At 44.9% G+C, this 18507-nt stretch overlaps 1 protein-coding gene across 6 annotated transcripts in view; it reads left to right on the forward strand.

Annotated features, from left to right (window-relative positions):
- The first annotated feature begins 8909 nt into the window (after positions 1–8909).
- The window catches only part of DUSP22 (dual specificity phosphatase 22), a 43420-nt gene continuing 33822 nt past the window's right edge, over positions 8910–18507 (forward strand). For 2 of the 6 annotated variants that reach the window (XM_062494540.1, XM_062494618.1), the window contains exons 1-2: positions 12086–12695; positions 15098–15131. Coding sequence is in view for 4 of the 6 variants with exons in the window: in XM_062494199.1 (XP_062350183.1) it covers positions 11975–12061; positions 15098–15131 (121 nt within the window). In the remaining 2 variants the exon portion in view is untranslated. Of the gene's footprint in view, positions 9170–9747; positions 12062–12085; positions 12696–14378; positions 14754–15097; positions 15132–18507 lie in introns of those variants that run through there. The other 4 variants (XM_062494281.1, XM_062494199.1, XM_062494372.1 and 1 more) reach the window with 4 other exon arrangements.

The following is an 18507-nucleotide window of genomic DNA, read 5'->3' on the forward strand; positions in this document are numbered from 1 at the left end:
CACTGCAAAGGCATTTGCCTGTTTCTTCAAACCGTAAGTATAATTGCTGGTCAAGTGAAGTTGCCAAGGCTTTTAGGTTTATTGCTCTTTTTCCACATTTGTACACATAAGGTAATGTTCTAGATTTAAAAAAAAAGGGGTTTAACTGTTAGGTTCATAAGCATGTTTTCTTAATCTTCAATAACTGCTGACATGCTCATATTGCAATAAAAAAGTTAATGTTTAATGGGCATAATCCAAACTACAGAACTACCCTAATAACAGATGCAGTATCTTGTACATAATCACAGAAAACTCTAACATGTTTTTAGACTATAAGGGAGTGCTTTAAAAAACATCAAAGCATCTTTTCAGTTGCTGTTTAAAACCACTCTTGTTTCTCAGTTTTTAAGCACTATCACTCAGCACTGGTTTTGCTTCCTAATGTTGATTTACTTTGAGGTGAGCTTTTGTTTCACAAACTTTGTGAAACACACCTGTTTAAACACTTTGGCAATACAGAGCAAACCTGAAAATGGCTCAGTATCTATTATTTCATAACTGAAACCCAGTCAGGTTTCTTTTGTATTTTAGTATAATATTGTAAGCCACACAGGAAACCTACCTTCATTTCTATAGTGACTTATTGTAGAATATTTGTTCAGATATTATCAACCATATAATATATTAAAATTACTCAGTGTTGGCACCACTCCTAAATACAAGCCCATGTACATGCATTATAGCTCTATTCTGATATTAAGAGTATAAACTGAGTTTCATTTTCTGACAGATGACAAATGAAGTAACCATCAAAGCACGTGGAATAATAATCAAGTGAAAAAAAACACTGTGAAATTTCCTGAAATGTCTTCTTTCATTATTTACAAAAAGATAGGTCAAGTGAATCTTGTATGACAAATGGTGTTCCTTTTCCTACTGAAATCAGTGACTAAGCTACTCTGACTTCACTAGCAGTATAAGCTGTTCCTGTTAGGCAGTAAAAATGCAAACCCTTACTTTGCCTTCATGGACTTCAGCATAAACTTGCATTAACCCTACCCAAGTCTAACTGGAGTTTGAGTATTGCATTCCCTCCCAGTGGGTCTGACTCTTTCTGAACAGAGTACAATTGTTCACTATGAAGACACAAAAATATTCTTGCTTACAAAACTCGGTTCAAAGAAATAAGAAAGTGAAAAAAAAAACAAACCCAAACTTAATAATTCTACTAATAAGCTGAACATTCAGCCCACGTTATCAGCATTGCCAGATGGATTTCAGTGAAAATATGCTGCATTTTCACAAGTAGTACTCTGGAAGACTACATCATTTTCTCAGGTTAAGGGGAAATTTAAACATAAGAAGGAAAAAACCTTTCTGGTCTCAAAGACAAATACATCTCCTTGCTCTCCACCATTCTCCCTATTCTATTTTCCCCCAGCATTTGTATAATAGCATTTTCCAGAAGTTTTTTTCATAGGATTCCCCAAACCTCAAGAGGCTCATTAAAAAGCCTTCATTTGAAGGAAGATCCTTTTGTGAATTAGTAATGAGGTAGAGAATGAAAAACAAAGGTGGGAACTGATAATTTTTCAAAATTAAAGGAATTTTCAAAAAGGCAAGTACAGGAGATCAGGAGAGGTTCTGCATTGTCCAAGACATCCAGAATTGGGCTGGAAAAAGATGGTAGATAGCTAAAGTGGCTACTGATACAAATCTGTTTCAAATAGTCAAAACCAAAATCTGCCTTGAGAAAGTAACACAGTGATATCACATTATCAGCTGACTGGGTAGCAAAATGGCAGAAAAACACAATGCTGATAAATACAAAAGAGTGCATATGAAAAAAATACAGCCCTAATAAATGCAGCCCTAATAACTGCTTCTGAATGAGCAGTTGTCACTTGACTAAGAGCTCTTGCAGTCACTGTAAATGTCACCACAAAAACACCAGCTTAACATTCAATTCAGGGACTGGGTGTGCCCTTGGCTCACAAACTTGACCTGTTGGTTGCCAGAAACTGGAAGATATAAAAGAGGAAGGAACCTTCTGTACTCACCCTGTTTCTCATAGGTATCCACTACTTGCTACTGGTGAGAGAAGATGGAGCTCTATGGATCTTTGCTATGGCCTAGAACAGCTGCTCTTATATCCTTATATCAAATGAACAGTTTGAGAGAGTAGATCTAATGTGGAGTCACAAAGGAAAGTGAAACCATAGAGGTACACAACCTGAGAACCAATGTTTGAAGTTGCAGACAAACAACAAAAAACATCAGAACAAACAAAAAAGCCTCAGAAGAGACCACAAGGAGACCCTGGATTAACCTTTGTCAGTTTAGATCACTGGGTATCCTGGTGCTTTAGCACAGGGGTTGACTGAAAGTCCAAAATACCACAATAAAACATCACAGTAACACCTGAAGAGTTCGGAGACAGATGTAGCAGAAGTATCTCCTGCAACTGCAAGGTGTCCAGTAGATGCAAAAAGAGACAGACATCAGCTTAGAGAGCAGAGTATAAGCAGAGAAGGGAGTATCAGCAGAGAGTATCTGTAGTTTTTCCCTTGGAAGGAGGCACCAGTTGAAAAGAAGACCAATGAAATGCCAACCTGAAAGCAAACAGTAGCCATCCCAGCCTAGTAATGCCTCTGTGACACAGCTTTACTGATGACTGTTCCTGTAATGCCAGAAAAGATATTATAACATCTGAAAATATCTTTGGTTGAATGACCCTGAATTTACAGCATGTGCAGTGGAGCACAGGTTTACAAACCAACATCAAGTGTCCATCTGTATTTAACTGGGTTTCATCAGTGGGATGGTTTGTCAGCAGTGGATACTTTCCTCAGGAGACACAGTGCTCAGCAAGTGGTGATGTTAGAAGAACAAGGATTTTCAAACAGCAGAATTTGAAGTCCTGGCATTGTTACTGCTTCCTGAGCTTGACATGATTTGCATCCACAAAAGTACGTAACCATTGCTGAGAGTAGTTGCAAATCATTCTGATCCAGGGTGTCTCTGGTGGCCATATAGTTAGAAAGAAAACACATTTTTAACTATAACTATTTTAACATTAACAGAAGGCAGGAAGGCAAAGGGCACTGAGTTTGCTGCTTAACCTGAGAATATTGTAAGGGTTTACACCTACACATTCCAAGAGGCAGGTTTCTTGGCTGTAAGCATGCTCTGTGCTCTGCTTCCCACTCATCTCTTGTTCCCAGCTGTGCTACAGAGCACTCCCAGACTGCACAATGAAATGTCCGGGACACCCTGAATCACAGATGCATTGGAGTGAGAATTTTTAGGTAACCATGTTGCTTGGAAGCAACTTTGGAGCAACTCTGCTGACACAGATAACTGTGACAGGTTAAAATAATGAAACCAAGTGAAAACTTCTCAAGAAAAATAAAATACTTAATGCTGCATGATATCACTCCTGTATCAAGAGTGAGCCACAAAAGCAACAGTGCAAGGGTAATTGAATGTTCCTGGAGAATGTGGTCATGTAACTATTTGTATTAGTTTTTCACATGTGGTATTTGAAGGCTGTTACCTTAAATTTTGGCCAAGAAAACGTAATATAGGATTGAGAACTGTTTTTAATTTTTTGAACACGGGAGATCTTAAGACAAATCCCATTAAGGAGAAGCTATTGGGAAAATGCCATCAAAATAAAGATCTCTGTCCAGCATTTTGCCTGGAGGCAGGCCCTGATTACTGAATAACACACTCTATCAGTGAGTATCATGTGATGATGGAGGGATGGGGAATTATCTCCTGGTATTGACCACAGCTCTTTGTCCACTTGATTCAAAGATTCCTGCTGATTTTGGGGGACCAAGCCCTAATGCCTCTCAGATAATGGCTGAACATCTCAATGATATTCACTAAGTTTCAGTGGGAAGATCAAAAACTGACGACTTTCTACTCCGAAGAGTTTTCATGGACCTTACAAGAGGAGTCCAGTGGTTATAATGGACTGCGGAGGCTGTGGGCCTCCTCCATAGAGGTGTTGTGAAGGCTCTGCTGTGTTTCTCTAAGACTACAGGTACATGGCCTGGAAGTAGAGGTTAGGCTATTATAACATTATTTTTCCATTTGAGGACACTTTGACGTGGGCCCAGAGAGAGGAATACATGCTTAACTTATCAAGAGAATGCATTTGGATATTTTCACTCACACTCAGCAATAGACTATTCTTAGTAACTAATAATATGCATGTGCCTTGCAGCATGCTCTTTGATAGTCTTGTTACTATTCCTTAGGGATCTAAGATTTTACTGTATTTCCAAAGAATCCTGGAGTAAAAGAAAATGTCTTTTTCTTTTTATAAACCATGGCAGTTTCCTGCATTGAAAAATAAGCAGAGCTGCTGCTAAGACCACTTTCTTTCTTATAAAGACATTTGAGGTAAAAATGACAGGTTGACCTGATAAATATGTGCAAGGCAAAGCAGAAAAAATGCAGGGTTAAAACTGCCTGCTATTAATGTTAAAGAAATTATGTATCTTTTTAGCCACTCACTGAAGTCAGAATTTTCAAGGGCTATTATTTTTTCTATCTCTATTTTCTAAATGTTTAAACCAAGCATCCCACAGCAGTCCCGGTATCTGCACATCATTTGCAATCCCTCATGAGTTTTAAGGTGGTTTAATTTATTTTAAAGCCTGAAGTACATACAAACTAAATTAGCTGCTGGCAGGTTTAGAGACACAGAAGTGGAGTAATTTGGTACATGGTTGCCATGGCAGCTAACCTACATCTAAATTATCCTACATGCTTTTCTCAGACATCCTCTGGCATTGTTCCTTCTATCTGAATTGTTGGTTCCTTTTTTTATTTTCAGTTTTTCTTTTTCCTTTTTTTTTTTTTTTTTTTTTAAGCCCTGCCTTCTGCAAAGCCCTACTTTGTGCTGCTTTGGTCTCAGCTGCTGGCTCAGCCCTCACATCCTGGCATACTCTGTAAACTGGTGGTATTATCCATTAATGGAAAGGGGAAGCAAGAGGAGTACAAGGCAGAATTAGTCTTCCAGCTACTCTGCCTGTTGAGAGCAGCTTCCTGAAAGCTGATTTTTCACTGAAGTAAACCACAGTGGTAATTCCCCTCATTTTTAGGACTTAAAGCTTGCTGCAAAATCATTGATTTTGATGAAGCTATTGCAGATTCAGAGAGATATAGTTAAAGCCAAATTTGGCCTTAAGACAGTGGATTTATCAAATGATTAATGAACTTTGGTCTGAGGCTACATGGCAGTAAATCAAGGTGTTATCTCTTCTATCCAGAGAAAACAGGTTTTAAAATGCTTTGGCAATGTTTATTACCAAGTAGAAATATTAAAAGAAAGGGCATGAGTCCTCCAAGGTCTTTCCCTACCATTGATCTCCCTCTCAGCACAGTTAGAAAACAAAAACAGTGCTATTTATGAATGTTAAAGGTTTGTTATTTATTTCTGATGAAACAGTTCCTTTCTGTCAAATTGCTATGTTTCAGAGGAAAACCATCCCATTGGTTATTTCTGACCAACCATCCTTTTTATCTCCCTTCTTGCCACCTCTGAGAACTAAGTTGTGACGCTGCTTCCCAGGAACCCAGCCCAGGTCTTATCAGTTCCTGACAGATCACAGATAGCTGACATGCCTTCTGCCTATGGCTGCATGTGACCTTAGGGTTTAGAAAAAGTGAGATCAGAAGATAAGAAGTAGAGAGTATTTACTTATTTTTAACATAGTAAGCTCAACATACTGTCAAAGCAGAAGTTTTGTCGGATTTTTAAGAAGGTTCAGTTTCATTATCAGTTTGGTTGGTTGGTTGTTTTCAGCCAATTGCCTAGAAGGTGGTCACTGCTGATGAAGGCTTGACATTGCCAGATACATTTTTGTGTGAAGTCAAGAAGTGGGGATTACTTAATTTATGATCCTCATATCACAGAGAAGTAGGAAAATCCCTGGATTTGTGGGATTACAGGCAATGCTAAAGTGATCTCTTTTCAGGGATATTGTCTGAAGACTATGAGATTCAGCAAGAGATTTTCTATTTTTTCTGAGTCATTTATTCAGTCTAGTCATCTCAGGATAGCTTGCTTTTTAAAATGGACTTTCAAAATATTAAAAACCGTGCAGATACTAAGCACAAAGAATAAGAGAAGTAACAATGAATCTTGAGAAGTGACAACAAATAAACACTTTATGAGGATTTAGGTTTACTGAAGACCTGCCCCCATAAATGCATTCTGTGGTATTTTATTAAACAATTGGCTGAAGAACTAAAGCAAACACTTTTTGGAATAACTGGGTAAAAGGGGCAGGTCTGGCAACAATATCAGGATTCCCGCTGTAGATTTGTAGAGAGGTAAAGGATATACTATACACAAGAGTAAATGTTTAAGAGAGAAGTGGATTTCCTCTCACTGCTTCTTAATTTTGGTATGTTACATTCTTCCATTCTGATTTTTGCTCTTTCACTGTAAAACGTTGCGTGCATGCATGCAATAAAAGTTTAATATGGGAAAACACTGCAGGCTGAAGTAGGCATCCTGGAGAGAGGCACAAAACTTGAAATTAAAACAGAGGATCACCCTTCCCATTCAAAAGAATGAGGATGTTTAACACTTCCCCATCAGAAAAATGTCAGATACTAAGTTAGATATACGTGTATTACATCTATATTGCCTAATATAATGATTTTGAATGAACTTCCCATGCACAGTACTTTTCCAGGGCTCTTTGAAAAAAGGTCAGAAATATTGTTATTTATGTTTTTCAGACAAAGGAACTGAGTTATGGGGAAGTAAATTGATGAACCCAGGCTTCCAGCAAATTGACCACAAGGCCTTCCAGTTATCTTGGACCTCTTAGCACAACACCCATCCCTGCAGTTATTATGGATATTATTTACTTTTAATCCTTCTTGCCAGAGTTTCTGCAGCTTTCACTTTGGGGATACAATGTGTTCAGCAGTTATTATGGCAAGCCATGATTCATACTATTTGGACCTCATTCATACTTTGAGTGGCATGAAAATAAAGTAAATTACATTCTGGAGAGCTTTGCCAATGAAATATTAAAGCAAATCTCTTAGATAAAGCTCACTGCTCTGTTTTTCAGCAGTAGGGAGGGAGAAGGGCAGCACATTAAATCTGATGGCTATTCTTCCTGGCCTTACCAAAAGACTGCTCTGATGTTTTTGAGACTGATAATGACATGATACAGCCCTCAAACACTGTTGAGCCTCAGGGACAGAGAGGTTCAGGAATGGTTTTCCATCTTTGTATTTACCTAAACTTAACTTCTGTTGGCTTTCAGGTGTGCCATTGGCTTCTGTGGGAACAGCATCAGTTCTTGATCAGGCTGGTCCTGATCCCTGTCTCTGTGTACACTGGTCTGACCCCATGGGGAGTGAGTTTGTGACTCTTCAGCTTTTTACAGGGCTCATTCTCTGAATTAGTTTGGTCTTGGGTCAGACAAGTGTCAAGGGTTGCCTAAGGAAAGAGCAACAGAGGTGTAGCGTGAGGATGCCAATATTTGATTGCAACTGAAAGTTGTGAAATTGTTCCCTTGGAGTTTGCTTGTGCTGGTAACCACTGACAAGACTCCCCTATCACTAATCTATCCTTTACAGAGTTCATCAATCCATTGTTTCATACCTGGCCTTGCTGCCCATTGGCTCTACCATGTTCTCTATCTTTTACCCTTTCACTGGACTGTGTTGGACTGCAGATGCCCCCGACCTGCCTAGTCCTACTAAGGTGTGCCCAAAAAATGACATCTTCACTTTTTGCACACATCTACCACTAACACCGGTATAAATGCACAGGGAATTCGGTGGTGGTCACACAGCAGCATCCTCCTTTGTCTTACATTTGAGCCACTAAGGATTTCAGTTTTTTTAGGCAGTGTTACTGCACTAGTTATTGGGAGAGACCTTATGCAGTAATATCCCGTCTCTGCATATTTGAACCGTGTGTATCCCCTATCAAAATTAACCCGTGGGAGAAAATTTCCCTCACTAACCACCAGATCCCCATCCCCACACCTGGACAAAACACATCCCCACGCGTAGAGGGATGCGGCTCTGTCATATCACGCTTAACTGTGCAAAGCACGAGGGTGGAGGTAGTGAGCGTGGCTTTGAAGCCACGCCTGCCACGGCTCAGCAAAATGCATCTTTCCCTGCTTGAGGAAGATGGTTGGGCCAGGCAGCCTCCAGAGGCGTCTTCCCATCTCAGTCGCTACGATCTTCCGATGTTTACTTCAAACTATTCGCTCTCTCCTGTGTGTCTGTTTGAGTTAAGGACATGAATGTCCTTTGTCTACCTGCGATCCCAGCCTGCCCGCAGCGTGGTCGGGATGACAGAGCAGGAGCCACCGCAGGTGCCCTAACAGGGCACAGGCGGCCGGGCGAAGCTCTGCTTCCCGCGTGGGCACCGGCACACCGGAGCGGCACGGGCTGGGAGCGGCTGGCCGTGCCAGCAGCCCCCGGTACCCAAGGCCTGGTGCCTCCTGCCACAGTCCTTTCATTGCCGAAACCGAACGGGTTTCGGGATGGCAGAGGCGGGCGGGCAGCACCTGCCCGCTCCCGCACCGCATGCCGCAGCCCTGCCCTGCCTGGGCGCACCGGCGGCGGGCGGCCCGTGCCGAGGGGCGACCCACACGAGCCAGCGCCACTGCCGCCACCGCGGCCGCTGCTTATTCATCCTGCCCGGAACGCCCGCCGGGCGCCGCCGGCCGCGGCAGGTGGGGCAGGTCTGCGGCGCGGGGCACGCTGGGACGCGTAGTTCTTTGGGGTGGGCTGCGGCCGCACGGCGAAGCGACGCGGACTACAAGCCCCAGGGTGGCCCGCGGGGGCCGCGCCGCGCGTGGGGCGGCGGCGGCGGGAGGTGGTTCCAGGCAGCGCGGCCCCGCGGCTCTCGCCGCTCCCGGGGGCGGCCGAGCGGAAACCCGCCCCCAGCCGCCCGGCAACCAGGAGGGTGACGGCCGCGGCCAGGGCGAGAGGGATGCGCCTCGCCCTGTGCGACAGCGGCGAGCAGCGGCCGCCCTTAATGAGCAATTAGCCCGTCCCCCCAGTCCCCCCCCTCGGCAAGCATTATCCCATGCACGCCGACCCGCCGCTGGCAGCAGCGGCCGACGGCTTCTCCCGCGGTGCTGGCGTGCGGGTCGCTTAAGCCATGGGGAATGGGATGAACAAGGTAACCCCGCTCGTCGTTGTCGCCGTGCGGGAGTGCATGTGCGCGGGCCAGCGCGGCGGAGCCGGGGGTGGCGGTCCCTGCTCGCCCCGCGGCGGGAGGGATGCCGCGGCGTCCCCGCCTTTGTCTCGCCCCTGCGCCGCGGGCACCCGCCCCAGGAACAAAGGCCAGGGCAAGAGGGCTTTTCCCTTCGGTTTTGGGGGTCCCCCGCCTCGGGTCGAGGGCGGAGGGACGAAGACCGCGGCCGCGCCGCTCCCTCGGGGCGCGCCGCCTCCTCCTCCTCCCCAGCCGCAGCGCGGGCGGGCGAGAGGGGGGCCCTGGTTTCGGTGATGTGCCTGCGCTTCCCCTTCCCGGGCGAAGCGAGCTCCCTGCGGTCGGCGAGGGCCGCCGGCGCCGGGCTTCAGTGGCAGCTCTGTGTCCCCCAGCCCTGGGGGCTGCCGTGGGGCAGAGCCGGCACCCCCTGACCTGCGGCAGGACCCGGAGCGGTGACACGGAATGCTGTCGCTTGGCCAAAGCTCGCTCCGCTCCCGAGGCGCGGAGCAGCTGCTGGACACGGGCTGTCGCTGGAGGGTTGGGCTCGCCCGCTGCCGGTGGGACAGGAAAGCTCTCGGCCCCAGTGGACATCGCAGTGGGGAAGAGGAAGGAAGATGGATCTGTTTTGCAAGGGGTGTTGGCCTTTTGGCAGTAGGGGGCTTATTGTATGCAGCGGTTCCCCTGGCATGTCATGGTGGTTATCTAGGGACCACTGTGATTTTTCTCAGTTATCTCCACCTCTGTTTAAAACCCAGGTTTGAAAGTGTGGTGGTAACTAGCCTTTTATATATAGCTTACTATGAGGAACAGAAGTTGAGTCATCTCCTCTGTCTTACATCCTGCTTTGAGTGCTTTGGGAGTAGATTTTGCTGTGTGCGTGGCCTCTGATAAAGCAGAGGAAAGCAGCTAGAAATAGCTCTTCACATGTCCCAATCTGACATCCTTGCCCCTGGAAGTGAGATTGATGTACATCCAGAGTGCTCAGTGTGCCACCTGGAAGGGGAAGCCTTTCCATCCTATGGGTAGAGACATTGAAATGGAAACCTTCTGCAGGGAAAAGACCTGGCTGCTGAGGAATTGAGTTAATGTGTAGGAGGTAGAACCTGCCTTGGTCCTTCTCTCAGTTTTTGCTTTTAAAGTCTGGGAATAATGCTGTGATATTGGCCGCTCATTGATATTGGCCTTCTAGAAATGGCCAGTTAGGAAGAAATACAGCTAGAGAAACTCCTTTTAGGCTCCTGGTATGTTTGTAGTATTTTTCTTGGAATGCTTGAAACTATCAGAATGTTTAGAGGGACACAATATGGGATGCTCAAGTTGAAGTCTGGGGAGAAAAAAATATAAAACCAAAAAGACAACTCTTAGCCCTTTGAAGCTGCATTACATTTTAGTGTGGCACTATGTGGGTAGGAATTGGCAGTCTGTGCCTGGCCAGTTTGGTCATTTTAATTCTGTTAAATGTTGCCCTGACATGTACCACCTGGTGCTTTCAGGACAAGCTTAATGCTACTTGGATTTTTCTCCCCTTTCTTATGGCTGTAACCAAGAGGCTGACATGTTCAGCAGTTTGGGAAGGTTTGGCTCCTTTAAGGAGGCCACAATCATGTTGGGCACTGGCCACCAGGGTTTATATTTGTAGGGGTTCCACATGTTGGTCTGGAACTTGCCACATTGCCGAATGTGCCCCTAGATCATCTCTTCCTTCTGATCTTGTGAGTCAGCAAAGCTGGAGGGGCAATGGGAAGCATGGAGCCATCAGCGTGGATGTAGGGGGTAGTTGCTTGACTCAGTGTAGCCAGTCAATACAAATTGCCTTAATTTCTACCTGAAGTGTGTTTCTTGTGGTAGAACTGTATACGGATGGTAGGAAAAAATAATCAGCTTATTTGATGGTGGATTATTTCATTTAAGGAGTCCCTTTGTTCTGATGCCAAGGGAAGAGGGTTAATGATGGCTTGCAATGGGTGTGGTAAGAAGGAGCTTCAAGGACTGCTGCAGCCTCTGGATGCTGATCCTGTCCTCAGTGGCATGGTCCCCTCGTTATTTTCCTGACCCATGATACTGATGTATTTCATAGCAAATAGCAATTGCACATGACTTTATGTGGCCATTGGAGTGATAAGGGCTGGAGGCCTGGCATTCTTTTTAGGTGGAGTTTGTGTTTCATTGCTAATTTTCTCTGTAAAATTAGCCTGGCCTGTTTTTTTTTTTCCGAAGCCCATCCAAGCCTTTTGACACTTCCCACATTAAACTGAAAGCATTTGTTCATACATACCTTTCTTATTCTGTTCAGAGAGGGAGAATTGACTTGCGAATGTGAATTAACCTGCCTAGTATTAATTTTCAGTACTTCACCTTTTTTCTTGTATTTTCAATATGTATATTTTACAGAATGAGTAATGGAGTCTGACTTAGGAAGTTGTCTCAGTGGTCTGATTTGTGTTCATGCTTAATGTCTAACTTGGACTTGTATTCGAAGTTCAAGTTGAAGTCTGTGGTTGAAATGTAGAAGAAAGTTTTCCAGGAGCTGAAGTCTAGTGGCTGAGATGGTGACAAGATTTGACTGTCTGTGAACAGGATCTTGGTGAAGAGCTCTTCCTGGGCTTTAGTTGTTGCTTAGTGCTGTTAAAGTTAACCAGCAGTTATTCATGTAAACTCTTCAGAAGATTCGAGTGTTATCTCTACAAAAGTGCAGATAAGCCCTGTTTGTTGTAAGAGTGGATTCATAAGAAATTTAAACCAGTGTGGCTAGTTACAGCTGAGACAGCCAATTTTATGGAAGTCAGAGAAGCTGTGCCAGTTCATGTCAGCAGCAAATCCCCCTCCCTGATGTGTGCCACTTTCCTGTACTATTGGACAAAGGTAGGCTTGTCTTCTCCTTTTACAGTGCCCGGCCATCTCTGAGAAAGCCCCATGGGCTTCTCCAGAGTGCCCATTAGTACAAACACAGCCAGAAGCAGTGTTGGGCAAGGAGTTAGATGCTTTATTATAAGCATTTGTTGATATAGGAAACAGCAGCAAAGTAGCCCTTTAAGCCATTTTCCAGAGAGATATAGTGTCAGAGAGGACTGGCAGAAGCATTAGCAACTACTGTCTGTTCCAGGGGTCGGTCTTTGTGCGAGGTGGAGAACATGTGCTTCTCTCATGTAAGATGCAAACTAAGACAGATGTTGGTGTCCTTGTCCCTTGGTTATGCATTCTTCTACATCGATTGCTTGGTTTGCAGTAATTTTCTCAATGTTCTGGGTCTTATAAAGAGGCTACTGTTTTTGTTCATATAGCAGTGGTTGAGAATTTCAGAAGAAGAACCACCTTATTTTTCTGCTCTTCTATCACCCCTTCTCTCACATGTCCCTAGCAGCCATCAGCCTTCATTTTGCACAGCCCAGAGTTGCAGTTACTGAAGGCAGTGTGAGATGACACAGCTGAAAGTTCCCAGCCATAGTCGAGTGATGAAGTATTAGTCAGCATGACATGAAGATTCACTTCTTTCCAGGTAGCTTTCACCCATAGTAATGTTTCTTGCTTCTAGAATGACTGGTACAACAGGGATCACATCTGCCCCTGGTTGCACAGTGTCCTAATTACCTGTCTAGCATACAGCATTGCTTCATGATGCACAAATGCAGGCTTCTGGATTTTTCCTCCTTTGCCAACAAGAAACCTAATTTCTGCAACCCCCAGTGCTTCTCAGTATCTTTAATTTCTAATGTCAAAGCTTAATGACTGTGACTGGAAATTAGGCTTTTATTCTCTCTTGAGAATGCACATTTGATGCAGAAATAATGTCTGGAGTCTAAAATACTGTAGTCTACAGCATTGATGGTGTGATGGAAGATTTGTGCTGCAGATAGGAAATACCAGACAGCTATTTTAAAATACCTGGAAGCCTTTTAAATTTTTTTTTTTTTCATTTTTTATGCATAAGTTGAGGGAGCTCACTGGGATGATCTCATTGGTGAAATTCATTCAGAACTTGAGTTCCCTTTTGCTTTAGAACATGATTTTGCTTTCAGAATTTAGTGTCTTTGGCAATGACTCTTCAGTACTGTCCTCTCTGGAACAGCTACAGGCATCTTTTTTGTAGCCTAGGATGCAGCATTAGAGCTGCACTTCTAGCAGCATCATCAAGAGTGCTTGAAATATTGAAATGTCCCTTGACCACGAGTCTTGTGCTCATGGAAGGGGACAGCAGGGTGTTGTGAAGGTTCCTTACCCTACACAATACCCTGGCATTGGGAACTGCCCTGGGGAATTTTGCTGTCTTTGTGAAAATGTTGAATTTGTACAAATGAAGAGGGAAGGAAAATGGAGAAAGCTGTCTGAGCTTATCTTTGCAAGATATACAGGTGCCTGTTTGTACAAGACTAAGAGGAGCCAGTGCTGTCAATCAGGCCTTAATTTGCAAGTGGGGGTCTACAAGCAATAAGGTACAGCAAGGGTCCTAGAGAAGCTGTCTTTCTGTATCGGGAGGGGATGGGGGGAGAATTGAGCCCTGTGTTTAGAGCTGGTGTGACTCAGCAGGCGGAGAGCGATCGCCCAGCGAAGCCTAAAGGGAGGAAAGGTAGCACAAACCAAAGCTGCGAGGAGTGCAAGAGGTGCTGCAGCCTCTTTCCCCGAGGCTGGATAAATAACAGCGAACAGGACGCATTGAGCAGGTGAAAGCCCTGAAGCGAGGGCAGGTCAGGAGCTGTTTTACAGGCTCCTCTGCTGAGCTGTGCTTGGTGAGCTGGGTTGCCTTTCAGCAGGAAGGCTGCAGTGAAACGGAGGCTGTGGCAGTAATCCCTGGTGAAAAGTCCTTCGTGACTTTCGGGACTTCGCGGCTGCCGGATTGAGCTAAATGGGTGGAGTTTTCCCTTTAAATAGCTGTGCCTGAGAGCCTCTTGCTGCTGTTGTGGTGACACCGGCGTGTTGCTGAGGCTATAGGAAGTCAGTGCTGACATACCTGTATTGGTGGTATGCTAAGCATGGACTGAAGAAAAATGGATTGTGTGGTTTCACCACCACATTTCTGATCTCCTCAAAGGATGTGGGTCAGAGACTTCAGATGGCAAAGAACAAAATTCTTGGCCAGTGAATGTGTGCTCGGTGTGCCCGGGAGTTTTTTTGATGTCCTTACTGCTGTTCCCAAGTTGGGAGGGTTGTGAGAGGGTGGGAGGGGTAGCACTCGGGTGTCACCTGCCTGTGTGCCTGTGCACGCACGTGCCCTCAGAATGCACATGCTGGTCCTTGGCAGACCTTGAAACTCCCCAGTTAAAGAATGTCCTGTAACTGATGCCTGTGCAGGCATCTGGGAGTGTGGGGAGAGTGGGTAGATCGGGGAGAAAAACATGCATTTCACAGACTTTCAGCTGTTCCTTTTCTGTGTGAACGCACAAGTCGCTGTTCGCAGTGATTTCCTCTAAGAGCTCCGCAGTGCTGCAGCCCTGACTTGCATGGCTTTGCACTTCAAAAGCCTCGAAGGATGTCATTTTGCAGGGCTTTGTCCGGCTTCCTTAGCAACTTTAGGCAAATAATCTTTGCTGTGTGAAGTTTCATCATTACTTCCATGAAGGTAACTCTTACCCTGCTGTGGGGGGCAGGGGAGGGCTGTGTTGTGAGGATGCTTCGTAATTTGTAAACCTCATTTGCTGTCCCTGGAGAGCCTCTATTAAGTGAAAGAATCCCCACACCTAACAACCTCCCCGTCTTCCAAGGAATGCTGTCAAAGCTCAGTGTGCCTAGAGCTATCTGGTTTGAGAAGGTTGCAAGGAGGGACGAAATGTTGTCAGCATGTTTTAAATTGCATTTCACATTAGTCTGCTAAAGTAGTATGTTCCATCCTGTATGCAAATTGAACTTTGTCAAATTGTCTTACCACAAGATATCTATATTTGATACTATATTTCTTTCTCACAGATTCTGCCTGGCTTGTTCATTGGCAACTTTAAAGGTAAGATTAGTTTTATTATTATTATCTCTAGGATTACTTAGCAGGGGTCTTAAGGTGTTGTTTTGCAGGCACTTGGAATTCTCTGGCATCTCTGTAGTTTTTTAACCCCATCTTTCTTCATGTCTGGATTCACCTGGTAGCACTTAAAGAAGAACTCGTTTGCTCTTTCATCTGTGTGCTGTGCTGCAAGTACTTTGAGAAAAGTAAAATGAATACCATCTCCTTGGAGCGTGCTTCAGCTGGAATTCCTAAACATCGGCCTGCCTTAAACGATTCCCGTGCCTGGCAAGCAAGCCTGTGAGCCTGGCAGATTCTTTATAAGGCTATTGCAAGTCCTCCTTATAAGTAAAGGCTTACTATGCCTCCTGCTCATTGCTTTAATTATTTTGGTTATTTATAACAACTGCTAAAGAGTTCTGTTATCACCGCTTGTGAGACTGATAGGTCTGCTGGTTGCACCCTGACCACTGATACTCACAGTCTCTGTTGCAGATGTAAGTTTCTATGGATTTTTTTCCTTCATGCATGAGGTTTATTTTTTGTGTACAGAAAAACAGACACACTTAGAAAACACAGGAAACTTCATGTAGACAATCCAAATAAATGGCCTCTTCTCAGAGCACTCCCTTAGCTGCAGTTCTGGCTGACTCTCCCTACTCAGAAGTAAACCAGTTGTGCATGTACAGTTGTTTTGATAGATGTGGACCCCATATTTCCTATGCTTGGGGGAAAACAGCAAAGCAGGGCTCACAGGGGGTCCTGCAATATCCTGTTCTTCCTGGGATGTCTGATACCACACCCAGTCTGTTAAGGCTGGCAACATCTACACTGGATTTAGATGGTGCTGCACCTTCTCTCTCCCTCATGCACACTCTTCCTTCCTTGCCTCCCCATCCCAAAACCCCATCTCCCCATCCAATCCCCACCTCTGTGAGTTGAGAGTTTTTTGCCTGCTTCTGGATCTGCTGACCCATACTGTAGATCCAGTGCTTGCTGCTCCTTGGGACCTGGAGCTGATCACTTTGGAAGGCAGTCTGGAGTACGTGTGAGGTTAAAAGCTGCCTTTTGCCACGCCATAAACACAAGTACAATGGCTACTGTGTGAGGGAGTTATTTGTACCGTGGTAAGGAAAATCAGAGGATAGAGGTGATTTCATGCTGATAATGAAAGGAGAAAAAAGAAAAATACAGGAAAAAATGATGGTAAGGCCAAGAGGGTAGTTTTGAAAGCCCTTTGGATGGACCACTGTATGGTCTGATGCCAAAATTAACTTGGTCACAGCCATGTTGCTTCCTGTTTATTTTTTTTTTCCCTGTTCCTGAAGTAATTCAGGTGAGGGGTGGAATTGGGAAGATGTTGGATAGCGGAGTCCTTTAGGTTTCGGGTAGTCTGGCAGGATGGGCCTTGATAACATGGCTCCCAATCTGTCCCTCTCACCATGGCCATCCCATTGGTAAGTCCTTGCCCCAGGGAGCAAAACTCAGCTGGAGCATCTGTTTGCTGGTGCAGTTCTGTTTTCAGTGCAGGGTTGTGGAGTGAATCAGCATCCCTGCCCACGCCAGGCCTGCCACCCTCTAGCTCGTGCTGCCCCGGCCACACTCCATGTGCCTTGGAATGGCAGCTCTGGAATGGCACGGCAGGTCACGCCTGTGTGGAGAGCAGAGGTGTGCAGGTGGAGGTGATGTGAGTGGGAAGTGTTTCTGGGAAGGGAACCTCACTGGGAAAAAAGCAGAGGATGTAATGCTTCTCCTTACCTCCACAAGAGAGGAAAGATGAGTTGACTTGAACCCCAGTGTTTGTGTTATGGAGTCTGTTTCTAAAATTAATTAAAAATGCAAACAAAATGACAGTTTATTTACTGCTGTAACATTTGCTCATATTGCACTTAATCATTACGTCCTACCCTCACAAGTACCTGTTATAATCTCGGATAAGCTACCTTACCTGGACAGGAAAAGATAGGTATTGCAGTACTTCACTAATAAAAGAGCATACTTTTGCAATTCTTACCCTGTTCTGCATCCCTTGTCCCTCAATATCCCCTTGCTTCACTGCTTAGGAGCAGCTGCAGCAAGCTCTCTGTGGACTGAAGTCATCCCACTTAGTAACAGGTTATTGGTTAATTACGGGTGTATTTTTCCAGAGGAGTTTGATTCGGATGTTCTTGGGGTGTGTTCTGACTTGTAGCACTTTTTCAGAAAGTGTCTAATGAGTGTTGAGACTGTCACAAAGGGGATCATTGACTGAGAAATACTCGGCAGCATATGCAGTTGGGATTGGGCAGAGTATTCAGATTTGGGCAGCTGAAATGACTAGCTACATGTAAAGACAGAGGTTTACAAGATTTCTTCCTGTAACGCATTTTTGACCAGTCTCCCATTCTTCAGCCTATGGCTGATAGCTCGAAATTGAATAAAGTTGCATTTTGTCAGTAAGAGGAGGAGACACTGAATCCCTGGTGTGTATCTTGCCCAGACACAGGGCTGAGAATTCGAGGCACTGTCTGAGTCCCCGAGCAGGGGTGGAGAGGAGGGAGCTTCTCCTCAAGTTGAGTCAGGGTAATGTCTGTAAATCGCTCTGATCTGCCCTCTGGAGGATAGCGTTTCCCCAGTGGCTCCCCAGGGAGCCTGGGCATGCACAGTTTCCAGAGCTAAATCAAAGCACCATCCTACTCCCACTCCTGTCTCGCTGCTGCTTGGGAGATCTCTGGGAACGCTGGCAGGCTGGGAAAAGGCACAGTTCTTCCAGATGAGTGCATTTCTACTGAGTGAAAGTAGGGTATTTGAGATGTTAAACACTAATTCTGGAGGGTTGTTGTCTTGAGAAGGCATTCAGCAATTGTTCCGATTGGGGAATTATTATTCACCATTCAGCTGTATTTCTACTTTTAGGCCTAGTAAACTTAAATACAGTCTATGACAGAGCAGTGAAAATTCTGCATTTGACTGGGAGATAAACTGAGGCCCAGAAACAGCTTGTGAAATGAAGCTGAGGCAGAAATGGGAGCTGAACTTGCTGCTTCTGTTTTGTTTGCTGCTGCACAAACCTCTAAGCACATGGACTGAGAGGGGTTTTAATAACTGCCTTAAGGGCCTTTAGGGTAGAAAGTCATATGTAGTGCTGATTATGGAAAGCACTGGAGTATCTCCTGAAATCCACTGAGTCCGCAGTGCTTGAGTATGTCTCTGAAAAACTTTCCTGAGTAAGCACAGATCTTGGCACGTGCTCAAGTGCTTTTTTTCATACAGTCTCTATAAGTATGATTCAGCTCATCAGTAGCACATGAAAAGTGTGGTATGCTCCTGAGAGGGTATGTTTGAGATTGCACAGCTAGAGGGCAGAAAAATTCAAGAAGAACTACAGATGTCCATATAA

The sequence above is a fragment of the Cinclus cinclus genome, chromosome 1, assembly GCF_963662255.1.
Source record: "Cinclus cinclus chromosome 1, bCinCin1.1, whole genome shotgun sequence".
NCBI classification, from domain to species: domain Eukaryota; kingdom Metazoa; phylum Chordata; class Aves; order Passeriformes; family Cinclidae; genus Cinclus; species Cinclus cinclus.